We start from the raw sequence: 17,935 nt of genomic DNA, 5'->3' as shown, positions 1-17,935 counted from the left end.
AAGACCATTTAAACTGCAAAGAATGAGCTGGCTGACGAGCACAATAGGGTTGTAAAGCTGGAAAGCCCGAGTGGAAGAGATCCCACATGGTGCGTGTTATACCTCAGAGCCTGTGGTACGTGTGAGAGGGAGGGAGGAGCTGTTGCAGTCCCGTCCTGCAAGCAGGGTTTGTGCTGGACAGAGCAGCGAAGAGAGGCAGCGATCCCCTGGGCGATGGGGGGAGAGAGCTTCATGCTGCTGGGTTCACTGCCCAGTAGGGACACTCGGACAGTCCCCGTAGCTTCTTGCTCAGCCTCACCAGGGACCTGCTGAAAGGTGGGTTGGAGCAGAAAAAAATCAATCTGCGTTTTCATTTCTCTCATTCCTCTGCTGTAACTCTGTGCTCAGCTTTGTACCTGAGATCAGTAGCTCTGCTTTAGCAACTTCTCTTGGAACTTGTTTGTGCTGAGTTGGTGGGTCCGGCCAGAACAGGAAGGCTTTTCTAATCCAGACACAGCGCCCAAGTGACACGGGCAGAGACCAGCTGTTTGGTGCCCGTGGGCTGAGGAGACCTCGGGAGTTGTGGACACCGGGGTGGCTTTCCTCTGAGCTGCCCTAGGAGGGGGCAACTCCGGCTGTCAGGTCCTGGAGGGCAGTGCTGCGAGCTAGCACCAGTGCCTACTGCCAGCTAATTTCTGCCGTAGGCTATTCTAAAATACTCTTGGGATCAAAGACACGTTACTCATTGCTGCATTTTGTCTTCTTAAGGGCTGGTGCCAAGATACCTGGCCGGGAGGATCAGGGCTTGGTCTTCTCAGACCACACTGGCTGTTGTGTGGTCATGTAATTAAACGGGTCTGCCAGACCTGAAGCCTGGAAGAATGGCTTTGGTTGGACCACTGTGACTTGTTACTTCTCTGGAAACTTAGTGCACAGGACCTGTTAGCTGTACCATAGGAAAATTGGTGGCTTAGTAATTATTTTATACATGGGTGATGAAGGCCATGTAAAATACCAAGTTCCTGCCGTGTGGCCGTAATGAAGAAGGTGATCTTCCTGGCCATCCTTTGTTTAAACACTCTTCGTGAATTGTTCGGCCTCGTGCTAAAGAATTAATAATGCTTCTGACTGCAGTGCTCTGCTTGGGAGCCTGTAATTCGGCTGCTTCCTTGTGATGGTGTAATCACTGCAGCTTGGCAGCCCTGCCTGTTGGGCAGGCACCTAAAATGAACAAAGTTGCACTAAAATTTTGGCTTTACAGGGAACACCATGCAGCACAAAGAGTCCAGCGAACTCCTCTTTTTTTTTTTTTTCCCCGTCCAAGCCAGTTTTTGAAGGTGGCTGCTCTTACGGTGAGTCTAGATGTGGTTTTAAATTCTGCAGTGGTTGTTGAGCCCCGGGGCAGCCTTCCTGCCTTTCTTTGCTTCAGCTTCGCTGCTGAAGGGTTAGGTTATCCCAGCCGTTTTACAGAGGTGTTTGTGAGAGCTAATGTAAGCTCTATCTTGATCGTTAACGAACAGAGCTAATAAAGATTCCTAGGGCTCCACTAGGGCTAGAAAAACAGCTTTGATCTTTTGTGAACTCAGACGCAGCCCGTCCAAAACTTCTGTGCTTTTAGTCCCCCGGACAGCAGAGTTCAGCTTGCTGTTCTGCTTGGCACGTCGCGTGTGTCTGCCGCAAACATGTCAGCAGCGTGAGATCTGGGGATTACAACACTCTGCTGAGCGTGAAACCAGGACCTAAGCTGTGTTTCTCATTTACTTCACATATATAGAAAAGGGGAGAGAGTAAGTACATGTCACAGACGCTGGTGATAAAAACCCTACAGCCATACCTGGCTATTAAAATGAAAGACTGACTTTAAAGTGCACCTTGCTGGCTCCTAATCTAGCTGCTTGACTGTCTTGTGCTCATAGGGGTTGAAATGAAAATGGTAGCATTTATTTTCTACTTGTTGTCTTTATGGCTCACCTGGATGGAGCCATGTTTCCTTTTCCATCCTTGTTATTTAAAGTCTTTACTGAAGATCACACGTACTAAGCATCCTTATAATCTGTTTGTTTTTCAGTTTTTAATGTGAACTTGGTTCTTGGATGTAAAGCCATCCCCTCTAATGGAGCTCCTTTTGGTGTATTGTTTTTTAAAGGATTGAGAGGACAGGCAGCTGCCGAAATAAGAAGTTAATGAATATTTGAGGTTGAGGAAACTTTCAGGGCAGGACCCTAAAGTCAAGAGAAGGCAGCTGAGGGACAATGACACAGCCTTGTCCCAGGAAGCTGGCTGGGCTCCTCTGGGAGCACCGCACACAGCTGCTGCTGAGCTTTCCAGGTGGGAATGGCATTTGTGTCGCTGCCCTTCCTGTGCTGGGCTGAGTTTTATGGGACTTGTTCTGGCCAAGTGGTGCTGCTGAGGCTGAAGTTAGAGCATACCCTGGAGCAGGGAAGTCTGGCGAACTTTCTCAGGCTGTTAAAGCTCCGTTTCACCAAGCCTGGTGAGCTGCTAGGGGGTAATGCCTTCAGGAACCACAAATGAGCTGGTGCAATTGTGCTGCACGGATTTAAGTGTTGACTCTGGAGTCTAATAACAACTGAAGTGTCAATAGTAATCTCTTTTAAGGCAGCTGTTTTAGCAAGAACTTTCAAGTTCTTCATATTAACACTGAAGCACTGGTGCTTTTCTTTCCCCTAGCATTAAACCTTTAGCAAAGCTTGAAGTGTCCTGCTTTGAGAGCCTTTATGCTCTTTGGCCTTTCTAGGAGCTGGGCTTGATCCGTCAGGCCCATTCTTTCTGGAAGAGCTGGAGCAGTGGTGCAGGCTGAGCAGTAGTGACGGCTGAGCAAATGTCACAGCTCACCCCCTAGGTCAGCTATAGGGGAGAAGCACTCTTAGGATCTCAGTGCTGCCAGGTGCTGAGGATGACCACAGGTCTAGGGTATAGGTCTTGCTGGATCTTAACTTGCAAGCTTATTTCCTCGGTCTGTGTGGTTTCTTTTAGGGCTTTACTTAGCATTACCCACCCCCTGTCTCTGGGCTTAAGAGTGCTTTAATGAAGTCCATATGCTCTTTATTTTAGTTCCCCTGGGACCCAGACGGAAAGCACAACGTTTGTGATCGTTTGACCCTGGGGTCAGCAAGCGCGGGGTCACTGCGAGCTTGTTTGCTTGGGCTGTCTTTGTTACCCTTCAGATGCCAGCCGCGTATTAAGGGTCTCATTTTGTACTGCTGAAAGTTTGGCCCATCCTAGGAGAAAGCATCCGGGACAGGGAGTTTACAACAGCATCTGCAGCTTTCCTCCTCCCAGCAAAGCCTAGCTGGAGGCGCTGCTGTGTGGGGATGAGCGTTCCCTCTCGCAGGTTTGCCTGAGTTCTGTGCGCTGAGCCTCGGCCCTGGAAGGGCCGTCCGTGCTTGCAGGGGTTTGTAGATGTTTCCTGTTTATCGATGCTCTGTTTATATTGAGCATACCCCAGGTGTCTGCTTGCTGCTGGGCTCTGCGCTGCACAGGGAATATCAGCAGCTGGGAAAAGCAAGCAGTGCGTGCAGGCAGCTGTGTGGTCCCACGGGGCTGTTATTGCCCTCCGGCGGGACACGCGGTGCCTGGGTAAACTGTTTGCCTGCATCCACACCTGGGGAGCTCTGAACACCCACTGAAATATCAAAGCTCGCTCTTTTTGGGCATAAAAGCGTGACCTGGGCATCTTTCTTTGAGCAGTCCCCTTGGATCCTTAGGCACCTACCTCCACTCCTGTCCTTGTGAGCTTATTTACACCAGCACTGCCACGCAAAATATCCTTCAGTGCTGTGGAGGGACTGGGAATAAATGCACTTTATGAAGGGGATAAAGACGTGGTATTGCTTCTGTTTTGTGTGCGAGGTCTGCAGAAATGGGACAGCACATTGAGATTTCTGTGCAAACTGCATTTCTGCCAAGAAGATGTGTATGTCCTGGGGTCGCTCAGGTTCTAACTCCTGCCTGGTGTAAGGCTGCAACCTGAGCCGTGGCCCCAGATATTTCCTTTTTGTAAATGTCCCTTCCTGGTGTTGTGGCTGCCTTTAGGATTTCTCCTCATGCCAAATCCTCTCTTCCCTCACTCACAGGCTCGCCCTTACACAAGCAGGGTACCACCTCCACCGCCAGCGCCGAGAAGTCGGGCTCGAAAGTCGCCGAGGTGGGTGACGACTTCCTGGGAGACTTCGTGGTGGGCGAACGCGTCTGGGTGAATGGAGTGAAGCCAGGAGTGATCCAGTACCTCGGGGAGACGCAATTTGCTCCGGGCCAGTGGGCGGGGGTCGTTCTGGATGACCCGGTGGGTAAGAATGACGGCTCGGTCGGTGGAGTGCGTTACTTCGAGTGCCAGCCGCTGCAGGGCATCTTCACGCGACCGTCCAAGCTGACGCGGCAGCCGGTGGCCGAGGGCTCGGGGAGCGACGCCCCCTCCGTGGACTCTCTGACGGCCCAGAACTTGTCGCTGCACTCGGGGACGGCCACGCCGCCCCTCTCCACCCGTGTCATCCCCCTGCGGGAGAGCGTCCTCAACAGCGCCATGAAGACGGGCAATGAGTCCGGGTCGAACCTCTCGGACAGCGGGTCTGTGAAAAAGGGGGAGAAGGACCTACGGCTTGGAGATCGTGTGCTGGTGAGTAGGTTGTGGGGCCTTCCTTGGAAAGTAAAGGGCCAAATTTGTCTTCTCCTTGTTTGGGACGAGTTAAAAGGGTAGCAGAGTTGGTGGTGAGCTGTGGGGCAGCATGTGGTCTTGGAAAAGGGGGTGCTTGGGCTAAGCAGGCTTGGAACTTCTGCATTAGTTGTTATTTGGGATGCTGTGTCTTGTGGGCATGCCTCTTTTTGACATTGATACGAGAGTGCTTTTTGTGTTGGGTAAGTCCTGAGCAGCGGAGAGTGGCATCAGAGATCCCACTCAAATGCTAGAGGGAAATAGAGGATTATTCTATCCCAATGGTTATCGTTGTCTGTCCCTGTGATATTCTCTGTAATGGTGTGTGCTGGAGCTTTTGGGGAGTTAGCAGTAGTGTCTTGTTGGTCACACTCTGCAAGGGTTTACAGGAATCTCTCATGGCTGATCCCTCCCCTTCTGGTGCTTCAGTTCCTAAGATGCTGGATATGATGGTAATTCCTTTCCCATACAGAAAGAAACTTACAATTATTTTTTTTTTAAAGGGTTGAACTTTGGGGGAAATCATACAGATGGATGGGTTATCCACCTCTGATTTGTGTTGTTGCTTTCATAATTCAAAGTAGAGCTCTGTGTGCCTTCAAGCCAAAGGGGCATACTTGTGGTAGAAAATGGCCAACTGCAAGTTTGCCGTCGTGTTTTGTCGCCGTTTTGTGTCCTAGCAAAAGAGTTGTGTTTTCAGTTGAGGTTTCGAAGGAAAAGAAACAGCACAGATGAACGGAGCCTTATTCTGCAGTTCTATAAAACAGTTTAGGTTTGTTTAGTGTGTATGATGCGTGTTGTGATAGCAGACACTGAAGAACCAGGCATTTGAGCACGCATCTCTTGTGACTTTGTTCACTTCTGAGGATATTGAAGGTGACTCTAAGCAACAGGTGACCAACAGGTTCCAGAGGGTTACTTTGTGCATCCTAGGCAGTGTGGCTCCCATTTAAAACGAAGTGTGTAGAATTTCCTTTTGGGGCACCTGGTTCAGAAACCAACAGTTACAGCACAGAACTTGCTATATATATATTACAGATTTGCCCTCTGGTTAACGGTGATGGTTTGGTAGAAGCTTACACTGCTTGTATTCCTGTGGGCAGGCTGTGCTGGGGCAGGCAGAGACTTCAGTGACAAAGGGGTCAAAGCGGGCTAAGCTTGGTGGTGGTGCCTGGTCTGAGAGATGCTGGTGTCCACCAGCAGAGGGTGGGAGCTATTCCCAGCTGAACACTTATACACAGCTTCCCTTGTGTTGGTGAGTTCTGTGAGGACACATCCAACACAGCAATTCTGCCACCAGCAGCCCTCCGAAACCTCCTGCCAGGGCTCGGTGGGTGCATTGCTCTGCAGCTGGTAGCACAACAGGCTGGGGAAGGGGCTGTGCTGCCTGGCCAAATTGTGAGGGTCTTGTGCAGGGGGCTCAGAGGTGCTCCCAACATGCTCAAGGGTCTCGAGGAGCAGGGTTTTTCTACTGGTAATAGCACAAGCCCTAGGCAGGCTGCGGCTCAAGCTGATGAGTTGAGTCCGTTTTCATTTTATTTAAAACATATATATATGTGTGTTTATATATATATAGAATTTCTTCCTTTTCAGAGCAGTGCAGGTGAGTTCTGTCTGTGCCCATCACGTACGGCATTTATTAAACCTGGTGTGAACACGCAGGCTTGCAGAGCTCGCTGCAGAGGTGAGAACACTTCATATGCTCGGATTTTCCCATGGAAGAGCATTGCGTCCTGCTCCCCAGCAGGACCCACCAGCTGTTTAGAGGCTTGCTGCATGGCTGTCAGCATCCTGATTTCTCTCCACCAGGGTCTGCCCGCTGTCAGCAAAGCTGCTGCTGTCCCTGCTGCTCCCAGGGGCAGGCAGGGAAAGCGTCAGAGACGTTCTCTGTTTGCCCACACGCTGATGGTTCAAAGTGAATACGCTAAATCAGCCAGCCAAGGGAAAAAGGAGCCTCAGGAATCTATCCTCCTTTAGCTGGTTGGTTTGTTTGCTCCTTTACCTGTTGCAGGGTGTAAGGGAGGGTGCTCAGGTGAAGGCTTTCTGTGGAGCAGCAGCCATAGAAGGCAAACTGCAAGATATAAAATCTCCAGTAGCGTTGGCTCCGTTCCTCCTGAGCCAGGCAGCACAAGAGCTTTCCCCAGACTTAATTATCAAATCCCTCTCTTTTGTCCTGACTGGGAGCTCACTGAGGCAGGGTCAGATTGTTTAATACAGTGCTTACATGGACTGAGACTTCAACACACTCACATCACACAAAATGCTAATGATTTTTCCGTGGTTTTGTGTGCTTTTCTGTTTTTTGTTTTTAAATGAATAAAAGCCCTCCTCCCCTGCCAGCTGGCTTAGCCAGCCCAGATGTTCTACAATACATTTTGTACTATGATGTGTTACTGTAATGATGAACATTAAAAGAACAAATATGAAGTGAGCATCTCACGGGCACTTGCAGGAGCACTCAGAGAAACCTCAGGAATTGTTTGCGTGCAGTAGCAGAGGTCCAGGAAAAGAGCAGATAATGATAACAAGAAACAATTTGCTGGTATGGCCCAGCAATACGTGCTTGGCAGATGGTTTTTTCCAGTAATGGAGACATCAGCTAATCATATTTGGTGCTTGAATACATAAGCAATAATTCTGGGTTAACCCGAGTTGCCTCAAATTCCCTGAGTCAATCCTTGGTCTTGTCCCCTGCAGATTGGTACGGTTTTAGTTGTCTTTATTGCTCTTAGTCCGTGCATTCCCGTAAGATTATCTTTTTATTTGAGAATGGCTTTGGGGCAGAGGAGAACCACCACAGGCTTTTTGAGGGAGGGGAGGATCTGCATTTTCTGTAATTGCTCTGCTGACGGAGCAGAAGGTTGCAGGAGCCTCTCCTGGGCCTGCAGGGTTGGCACCTGGTGCTGCGAGCGTCAGCGCTCTGCGTCCTGGGCACTTTCTGCTAGTGGTTTTCATTCACTTCACTGAAGTCCATTATAGCTTGAAGTCATTTTTGCTTTTCAATAACTTTGTTCCGAGACCCTTCCTGTCTCTCCAGCAGCTGCTAAAAGTGACTTAATGGAGCTTTCCACTAGAAGAATTAGATAACGTTTGCCTTCGGCACGGCTGAACTCAGACTTCTTCCCAGAGATGCAAAAATTGCATTAAAGAGATGAAAAAAAAAACCTCCACCCTGATATTGTAGAACCTCATTTCTTGAGGTCTGGCAAACGAATGTGGAACAATTAACCTTTGCTTCAGTAAGAAGGGAGCTTCCCAAAGCGTGGTAATAGCTGGAGTGCTGCTGTTAATGTGAGGCTGGCTGGGTGCCTTTCTCCAGGGAACAAACGGATGGAAAGAGATGGAGCAGTTGAGCATTTTCTGCTTGAGAGGAATCATTGCTGTTTGTTTTTTTTTTGCCTAAGAAAATGTATTTTACATGCTGAGGGGGGCTTTCTCAGCAGTTGAACTCATTCCACCCTAATGTACTTGCTTGCTTAAGAAGGGTGGGAAGGAGGTGAGTGTTCCCTGTGTGCAAGGCTAAATAAAGAATCTCCTTCTGAGAGAGAGGCTCCGTCCCTTAGCCAGCCTTCTGTCTCCTAACTGGGATTGCTCTCTTCAATACCAAAATCTAGTGACAAACAAGACTATTTAAGGGCCGTGAAGCATCTCAATTGCTGGTGGACTATATTCCTGTGAAGTGTTGCCCCAGTTACTCTTCAGACGGATTCTAGATTTGTGATTTTGCCAGGACTTGTAGGTGGCCGAAACCAGAATCGCTGCTGAGATAGCAGGGGCGGTGCTAACAGTGGGATCGTGGTGGAGCGGTGCTGGTGGCAGGACTGCCGTGGTGGGCTGGTTGGGCTGCTGCAGAGAGACTCCGGGCTCGCCCTGAGCGCATGATAGCAATCGCTTTCTCCTCTGCACACTGCCAAGTGGCTTTTTGCCTGGGGTGTGTTGCAACCTCTGGCTCTTGGCAAATGACAAAGCTCTCATGAGTAAACCAATCGCGTCCTCTTTGGCACCAACCTGGATCTGCCTGCCTGAAGGTGCAGAAAGCCTTTAACCACCTGTATGAAAAGCCATTCTCATTAGGAGCTCCCCAGTGAGGAGGATGGCAGCCTTAGCCTTTCCCCTTGGGCAGGGACAGCCGCTGGCTCTGCTGTCAGCTGGCTTCGAGCTCTTTCAGTGCCTGCAACTGGAGTCTTGCTGCTGTGGGGGCATGGGAGGCATTGGGCAGGAATGAGCCATGCTTTTTCTTTTCCTGGTAATTGAGCAGAGCTCTCCCAGCTTGCTAGATCCTTACAGGCACACGCTGCTCCTGACTTTAGCAGAAGGACAGTAACAAGGTATGCTCACTGATTGCAAACCAGGTGGTGAAGAAAGATGGATCCACGTTCTGTAGTTCTGTTGGGACAGTATTGTCAGGAAAGATGTTGGTATTCAGCACCTGCTTTCAGCTGGTGGAGACCATTAGGTGCTGTGCCTTGACTGGAGCATGGCTGAGCCCAGGGCGTTGCATGGGAACACGGCAACCTCCATCCCTGTGGAGGTTTGGGGAAATGCAGCCTTCCAGTTATTTGCAGGCTTCAAGAGACAGGAAAACACCTGGGTCTCCCAGTCCAAGCTTTCTTCTCACCCTATAAGATTGTTTGGTGTGAACAGTAGGTGACTGCTGTTGTCACAGGAGCAAGTGTTCCCTGTCCCTACAGTGAAGCTAAGAGGTAATAAATAGCCCGGAGCTACTGCCCTGCCATGTTAACTCCTTGAGACTTGTTGTGCACGCACACACCCTCCTAACCATTCATTTGGGCTGATGCGTTGGCCAGTCCTTGCCTTCTGCATGCTGTAACTATCATTAAATAGGAGTTGCAAGTGGTCTGTGCGGAGCGAGCTGTGCGATTAACGTGGGTGGACTCGGTATCGAAGGCAGTCTCAGGAGGGATGCTGGAATTCCAGACTTCCCTCTTGCACTGCATCCCGAGGACATTATTTTCTCACTGGTGCCTGGAAGATAAATGTGCCCAGATGTCTTGCATCAGCAGCGCTGTCAGACCTGTCCCTGTGTAATGCTGAGTTGTGCTATGGGGATGGGTTGGCCCCAAAGGTAAGTGGGTTAGAAGAGACTAAAAAAAAATCTTGTAACTTCGTGTAGGAGGAACTCTCCTGTAATTCCTGGCTGTCTTTTTCCCCCTCATCCTAAAAGCCAGTTCTGGCATGCACAGATGATGCAGTGAGTGTCTGGTCAGATGAAACTGCTGATGGTCGGGTGCCACCTGAAATGAGCTGTGTTTGCAGACAGAGCTGACTGCAACCAGCCCCGCACCGTACTGCCAGCCTGCTGAGCGCTGTGCCCAGCTGTCAGCCGGGGCACAGCCCTAGCAAGCACTGACGTGCATTTCCCATAGGTAGGTGCGTTTACTCCCTTGTACTTAAGCTGGTCATTTCACGTAATCTCTGATGTCCGGACACAAACGCCCACGCTGCTGCAGAAAGCACTCTGTAAGTCAGACCCTGTATGATAATCTTCTGCCATTACGACTGGGAGAGCTAAAGCACATGCAATTGGGAAACGCAGCTTCTGCCGCTCAGCTCAGGTGGAAATACACTCCTAAAATGAGTACGAGAAAAAAGCCAAATGCCTGTTTAGCCTCTCCAAGGGAAAGGATGGCTGCTTCAGCTCACGTGCTGGGTAATGCCTACAGGAGCAAGCAGCACTTGTCCAGTAAAGATGAGCTTCGATTTCTTGTTAGCATCATCCAAAAATAAGAGTCCCATGCCTGCCCTTTCCCCAGCACCCCCTTCCTTCCTCTTCCCACAGGCAGGAGGGTCGCAGAGCTTTGCAGCTGCGTGAGGACCCGGCACGAGATGCGAGGAGATGTCAGTATGTTTTACTCGCGTGCTTGTCGTTCCCACCTTGGCCCTCTGGTCAGCAGCACAGTCCTGTGGAGTCCTGTGGAAATGGCTTGGAAAGCAGCTGAGAAAATAAATTGAGATGGCTAGATTAGAATTTTTAGCAGGTAACACAGCATCACCACTGTGGTTTCTGCCTCAGGGTGTGCTCAAGCAGGGGTCTACAGCCAGTGCTGGCCCATGAATTGTGCCTGGCATTGTGGGGAACGGTCCCTCTTGGCCTGAATTTCACTTTTTTATTATTATTGTTTTCCCTGAGCAGTACTGGAGTGAATTACAGCACTGCACTGCCACAGGCTGGGGATGGCTGTTAGGAGGTTCTTGCTGAGAGCATGAAACTGCAGTGGGGTGAGCAGGAAGGGCGTAAGGGGAAGGAGCGAGCGCAGGCTGCAGGGGTCTGACTTGCAGCAGCCAGCTCGAGACATGGCTGGTGCTAATTGGGCAAATTGTTTAAACGATATATCAGCAGCTCTGCTGAAGACAGTGTCTGGAAGGATTAGCATCATTGTCTTTTCAGCCCTGGGATACTGGTCTGGGTCCAATTTTGTCATTTTGATGAGAAAACCCTAGTAAAACATGATGTCAGTGTTACTACAGATCGCAGGAAAGGCGCGTGGATGTCTCCTCTGTGACTGCACGTTGCTTTTCTGACTCACCCGTTAAGGACAGAAACCATTAAATAGCCCTGGTTTTGTGCTCTGAACGTCAAGCCCAAGACTTTCTTGGGACTACTGGAGGTCTTTTGTTGAGGAAAGGCCAGGTCAGGATGATGGTCTCTCTCCAAATACATGGAAGGGGCCATGGGAGCCAAGGCAGAGAACTTGAGGCTGGATCTGAGCTTCCCAGGAGGTCGGGGGGTGGCTCCGAGGCTGCTGGAGTCCAGATGGAGAGGGTGGATTGTGGTGAGCTTGATCTAAGTTAATGATACGGGTTTCTTTGCTTCAGGTGAAAATATGGAACACTAATGCTAATCAGAAACCATCCAAAACAGAACAACAACAAAAAAAATCTTACTATGTCAATGCTGTTTATTTTTGAGCTTCAGGAAGGAGCTATTTCAGCTGCTTTTCTGCAAAAATAACTATAACTGAAAGTAATAACACTTTACATCGAGCAAAATCCCATTCTCTTGGAAATGAATAATCTTGCTGACAGTCTTGGTAAAGTATTAAAAGCTCTTCTGAAAAGGTTTGAGAGTTCTGCTCCAGGAGCATGGTGTAACAGCAAGGTGTGGGGAGAAGGGGCAGCTGAGTGGCTGTGAAGCTGCCTTGACTTGGGGTCTGTGAGTGCCAGCCCTGCTGCCTCTCGCAAGCTGCTTCTGTTCTCCTTCCAAGGTGATACTTGTGATTTGTTGAAGGGTCTAATAAAAAAAAAAAAAGCTTCTGTTTTGATGAGACTGTTTGTTCTGCGCACTGGTGCGACCTGCCAGCTGGCTTTTCCCAAAACGCATTATTTATTTGAGCAGCATTAGCAGATTATCGGGGCTGAATAAATCTGCATGTCTGAGGTGGATGAATTTTCTAGGCTGTCCGTCCATGAGAGTTCCTGTGTGTCTGCCAAAAGCTGGGAAGTTGAACAAGGGGTCTAAACGCTGACGTGTAAGCATGGCAACCCCACATCAGCTTCTGTCTGCGCTCCCAGCCCCGTCAGGGAGCATGTGGGCATTTGGGACAGAACAGGGAGAAGATGATCCTGTGTGGCAAGGGCGTGCTTCATGGAAAAGACAGAATAACCAACCCTCAAAAGAGAAATAAAATCCATTACTTTGGAAACAATCCTATAGCCACCTGGGGGGCTGTGGGATGGCCATTTGTGACTTTTGGGTAGGAACACAGCCTGCTCTGACTGTCCTGCTCTGGTGCCCTTAGGCATGTGTATATTAAGCAAACTTCCTCTGTTTGGAGACTCACACTGGTGGAGGGAGCTCATTGGGTTATTAAGGAGGTCACATGAGGTTCAGTGGGGTCGGGATCACGTGGCTCCGTATCTGTAATTAAAACTCGATTTAAAAAAAAAAAATTAAGACTGCTGGTAAGCTCCCTTCATTTTTATAAATGGCACGAGGATGAATTATATCTTCATTGAATTCAGCTTGTAGCTAAAGAAATGTACTAGACTGGCATTAAATCATTGCATTAATATTAAGAGAATAATTCTTTCTAGACTTGGATAAATCAAAAACGGGACTGCTGTTTGACTATGAGCAAGTGGTAAAGAATCTTACCGAAGCTATTCAAATCTGTAACTTGCCAAGTACCTAATACTGACATGAAGTCCTTTCGCTCCAGGACATGGTGTAGGACCAGAAAGCTTTCTTCTGATACTTTTTCTGCTGGCAAATATTTTCCTCCTTCCTATAGAACTTCAGTTTTTTTCCATAAGCAGCATTTTGCTACATCCCTAGTGGGAAAACTTATAGAGGACCAGCTTGAGCTGCAGCGCAGCCTCCCAGGACTTGAGGCAGGACCCAGGCTTCAGAGCTGTGCTCCCTGGTCCTCTCAGGAGCAGTTATTTTTAGGCTGGGAAAACTCATTTGCCTTTGCATAAGCAATTTCCAGAATGTTTAGTGATTAAGAATTGGTAAACCTGTTACATCCCTGAAACATAAAAAGCTGGAGATTTCTGCATTTCTCCATCACTGATTTCTGTAGGGTAGTAATATTTGGTTTATACTGCTTTATTTAAAATTTGCTATTAAAAAAATTAACCACCAGTCATTGAAGTTAAAAGCTGCAAATTTCATCTTAACTTTTCAAGCTTTCTTCCTTGAACCTAGGCTTAACAGAGAGGCCAAAAAAGGTTTAAATTATATGCTGATTTACTTGAAATACAGATCTTTAGAATAATATCCCTCCTGCTTTTCTATCTTTCTTTTCTCAGCACAAAGACCGAAGGACACCTGTAGGCACTCCTGGTGCAAAGGCAGAGGCAGCTGATACAGCTTCTGCTCAGTAAAATATCTTCTGGTTGCGGTGATCAAAACCCAGCCTTGTGCACTGCTGACTTATGCTGTCCTGGGGTCTGCTCAGGGCATTGAGAGCTTTAAGTGTACACAGGGGAGCAGAAGGCGTGACTTTGCTTATTTCTCTGTGCTTTGCAGGAGGCAGGTACAAGCTGTGTGTGCAGGGCTTAAACTCCTTCAAGGTCTGGCAAGCAACTGTATGCAATTAGTTGGTGTTCTCATTATATTTGTCCTGACATCTTCCAGGCAGACACGTCCAGAAGTGGGAGATTTGCTTGTAGTTATTGGAGAGGCATCTTTGGTGCTAGGAGAACTTGACGTGAAAACTGCCTGTTCTGGTTTCATTAGATCTGAGTCAGGAAATGCTGATGATGGCTTTTTCCCTTTCTCTCTCCACATCTGTTCTGGCTTTAAGCGACTTGCAGTAATGCTAGCGTTGCTCTCTAACCCTCAGCATTTTACCTCTGACAGGTCGGTGGGACAAAGACGGGAGTTGTTCGCTACGTGGGAGAGACGGATTTTGCCAAAGGAGAGTGGTGCGGCGTGGAGCTGGATGAACCCCTGGGGAAGAACGACGGGGCCGTGGCTGGTACCAGGTACTGGGCGCTCCCAGCACGGGGGTCCTGCGGGCCTCCTGCGGGGACTGGGTGCCAAACTCCTTTGGGTCTGGGAGGGAGAGTTGGTGTGTTGGGTTGGATGTTATAAATGGGGAGGAAGAGTCCAGTTTTGAGTCTTTGAAGCTTTTGACTAATTTTTCCAGGAGATAAAATAGAAGCCTCATTACCGGAGCATTTTATAGCAGAATCAGGTAAGGTCTGTATGGAGAAAAGTACCCAGAGTGGCTGCAGGAAACAGGAGAGAGTAGAGGGAAGATACTAAATTGCACTGCACTTCAAATTTTTTGCTAGGAATGGGTTCTGTGATTGGATTAGGTCTGCTTTCTACCACACGTGTGCTTCATAAATAAACTTTCTTCTTGCACTGTATTTGAAATTGAGCCTGTCAGAACTATAGAGAATAAAGCTCTGACTTTTTTTCTGGCTTTTCTGACCTTTTTTTTTTTTTTTTTTTTTTTCCCTGGGAACAACTTTTGAAAGATCTGAAAGAACAATTGGTGGCCCTGGTCTGTTCTTGTAGGAATTCTGTAGTGCTACAGCTATCTGCTGATCGATCTCATCACCTCTGCCTCAATTGTACCTCCACTATTTTTGTTTCAAAACAGCCCTTGTTAGTGTCTAGAAAACTAGGCAGGGACACCTAGCAAGCTTTCTAAGAAGCTGTATTTCTTTTCGTGTAGAAGCTAGATAAGGGAATGACCCCCAGCCTCAGGTGTTTGAGTTTGGCGATGCTTAGACCTGAGTTATATAGCGGTGCTTTGGCCTTGGTTCCAGTACAGGTGGAACTGATTTCCTGTCCTTCACAAGTTCCTTACAGGGGAAATACAGCTGATTTCTCAGGGCTCCTTAAGGAAATCTTACATTAAGGTGAGATTGAACTTTGAAACTACTCAGGAACTGAGAGTTCTTCCATCGGTAGATCTCAGGTTCTATAATAAAGGCTTCTGTGTTGAATCAGCCCCTTTTTGTCCAGCAGTCAAATGTTTTCATTTTAAATAAGAGAAACGCTGCCTTGTTCAATGTCAGGACAAGAAAGCAGTAAATGATTGGCAGCAGATGGCTGACTTCCAGCCTGTTCTCTAAAGAAAAGAACCAGAATATGTCATGGAGTGAAGCCAAGTCCCTGCTTTCTTTGTCACGCATGATAAAATATCTAAGCTTCATCTTCAGGGTGCAAAGAAATGATTTACTGTCTTTGTGCATGTGGAATGTGTGGAAGGCAGATGTGAGTGGTAAGGGTGCTCTCTCTGGCTCTTGTCCTCACACTTCTGTTGCTGTGTTCTGAAATCCCAACTTTTGAAAGTCATCTTTCTACCGAAACCGCTACATCATGGTTTTATTTTGCTGTGGTGTGCACTGTGTCTGCAAGGCTCCCCTTTGGCATTTTATCAGGAACAGGAACAATTGATTCCCACAACAAGAATCAGGGAACAGGAGCAAATTCAGAGATTTTGATTAAATAGAGGAGATTGAAGGAAATCTGTACGGCATCCCTGCCTCTTGTGTCCAAGCTGATTACGCAGATCTCCTAGCAGCAGTGAATGTTAGCCAACTCAGCAGTGGTACGCAGGCACTGTCCTGCTAAGGTCTGTCCACACTGCATCTGGCTGCAGGTTTGCAGCACTGTCCCTCTTCATCCCTTGAGCCTTCATCTAACCTGATTTTTCTGCAGTGAAAACGCTTCTCTGGCAGCTAACAGCATGGACTGACTTCAACAGCAGGGTTCTGGAGGAAGGCCACCATACTAAAACCCACTCCCTTGGGCCACGCAGGCACCCATCAGACAGTGCTCCCCACATTTATCCTGGCCACTCAGGATTCCTGGTACTGCCCTGAGTTTGTCCTGCCGGAATCAGTCTGGGAAGAGGCTGTCCAGGGCTCCGGAGGCTCTCTGCTTTGGTGGCTGTTGCCATCTAGTGAGCATCTTTGGTCTGGCTGCCTACCAGCAGTGCTCACTGCTGCAGTCGCTGTTACAGCAGAAGGGCTGGGTCCAAAGGCAGTCTGCTGTCCCTGAGTTGGTGGAGGCTGGTGGAAGGAGGGGAGGTGATGTGGGGGCAAATGAGCCAGCAAAGGACTCTGTCACCAGCTTTGCTGTCATAAGCTCTCCTGGTGAATTGGACCCTCGGAGTTTGAGGAGGGTCGCTCTGATTCTCCTGCAGATTCAGCAAAGGGCTCCAGGGCTGGATGTTCATCCAAGCAGGGATGAAGGGCCAAGGTTTCCTGAGCAACTTGTGGCTCTCTGATGGAGGCTGCCTATAGTAGCAGTGCTTGAGAGGACATCACTGTGTTTGGGCCCCTCTCCTGGCATTACATGGGTACTGCTGAGACACTGGGGTTTGCTACATCTGCTGTTCTGTCTGCTTGGGAGAGCAGAGAAGTACTGGAGTGTGTTTTTTGTTGTTGTTGTTGTTTTAAATCCACACAGCTGGACAAGTTTCACTTACTCATCTTAACTGATTCATATTAACCTTTACTTATTTTATTCTCCTCTGTCCCTGCTCCTATGGGAGCCTTTGCTCACAAAACTTTGACATAGTTTGAAGCCTGTCAGTTATGGGCCTTGCACTTTAAAAACTATTTTTGTCTGTTTCAAACTTTTCTGTGCTATTTCCCACCTGCAGTTTGCATTGCCATCACACCACCACTTTCCTTTCCAATTTCTTTGTCATGTGGGTGTAGGGCTGTGTAGCACCCAGCTGAGAGCAGCTCTTGGGTTTCAAGCAGATGTTTGTGCTGCCAAGTGTTCTGGACCCAGCTCCTGTCTCTGAACTATACCAGTTAATTGCAACCACTTCCAACCACTAAAAATAGGTGAGCTGACATAGCTTGAAGCAAGTTTGGACTTGATAAGAGCTGTAGGGGGCTTCGGGTGGACTTACCCTTTGGTATGGTATAGCCACAAGTACCACTTTATGCTCAGGTCACTTAGACCTGTGGAAGGGGCTGTGCCATGCTGTTGGATTGCCTCTGCAGACTTTAGTTTGAAAATATGATGCTGAGGAATGCTTTGGCTGGTTTGCAAGAGGTCACACAGCTTTTCTGCCTTGGGTCTCCATTCTGGAACAAGGTGAGCCTGTGATAGCCTTTCTAAACCCACGAGCCTGTGTTGGCAGCAAGCAAAGGGGTCTAAGCGATTTTGGATTGTAGTATTTATTTATTTATTTATTTTTAAATGGAGCTGAGCAGGTGTTTGAAAATTTATCACTCATCTGGGTGGAGATGAGGCTCTTCTCTGGCCTCCCAAGCCCGTGATACAGCCAGGTGACTGCCAGCACTTACAAACTGAAGGCTTTTGGGATCCAGCTGCTTGCATCTGGAGAGAGAGCACTTGTGCTAGGAAAGCTGGGTTTGTCATTTATTCCTTAGATTCTTTTTTTTAATGCTAACATAGGACAGGCTATTATATGGCCCAGTATTTTGTCCTAGCCTTGCTACTGAGGCTTTGAGAAAAAAATTCTTAAAGTAGAGAGTTTTGTGTTGGCTCTTCCATTGCCACAAAGGGACATGATGCCTGGAGGCTGTCTGGGTTTACTTGCTGCAATGCAGCTGGCTAGCAATAGGTAGGCCCAAGCTCTAAGGGGGTTCCCAAGGTTTGACACTAAGTTTTGCTTATTTGTTTGTAGAAACATAATCATCAGGCTTGCTGCAGTTACCTGATACACCCTTTTGTTATGCTTGCCTCTTTTAAGTTTGTTTGCAGGGAACCAGTTTCCCTCTCCCCTCCATCCAGAGGGGATGGCGCACACTGGAGTTTGGGATAATGGCATTTTTAGCTGCAAAGTTAGGAGGGGAGGAATGGCAGCTCTTGTTTTGGGA

The 17,935-nt window shown here is 48.3% G+C and overlaps 1 protein-coding gene across 3 annotated transcripts in view; it reads left to right on the top strand.

The window, feature by feature from the left end:
• The window catches only part of CLIP2 (CAP-Gly domain containing linker protein 2), an 80,600-nt gene that overhangs the window by 34,840 nt on the left and 27,825 nt on the right, over positions 1-17,935 (top strand). For all 3 annotated transcript variants that reach the window (XM_032200640.1, XM_032200641.1, XM_032200639.1), the window contains exons 3-4: positions 4,074-4,612; positions 13,974-14,098. In XM_032200640.1, coding sequence (XP_032056531.1) covers positions 4,074-4,612; positions 13,974-14,098 — 664 coding nt within the window. The remainder of the gene's footprint in view (positions 1-4,073; positions 4,613-13,973; positions 14,099-17,935) is intronic.

Source organism: Aythya fuligula, chromosome 20 (assembly GCF_009819795.1).
Source record: "Aythya fuligula isolate bAytFul2 chromosome 20, bAytFul2.pri, whole genome shotgun sequence".
Taxonomy (NCBI): Eukaryota; Metazoa; Chordata; class Aves; order Anseriformes; family Anatidae; genus Aythya; species Aythya fuligula.
The sequence above is the reverse complement of the archived record's forward strand: the minus strand, read 5'-3'. Positions and strand labels throughout refer to the sequence as shown.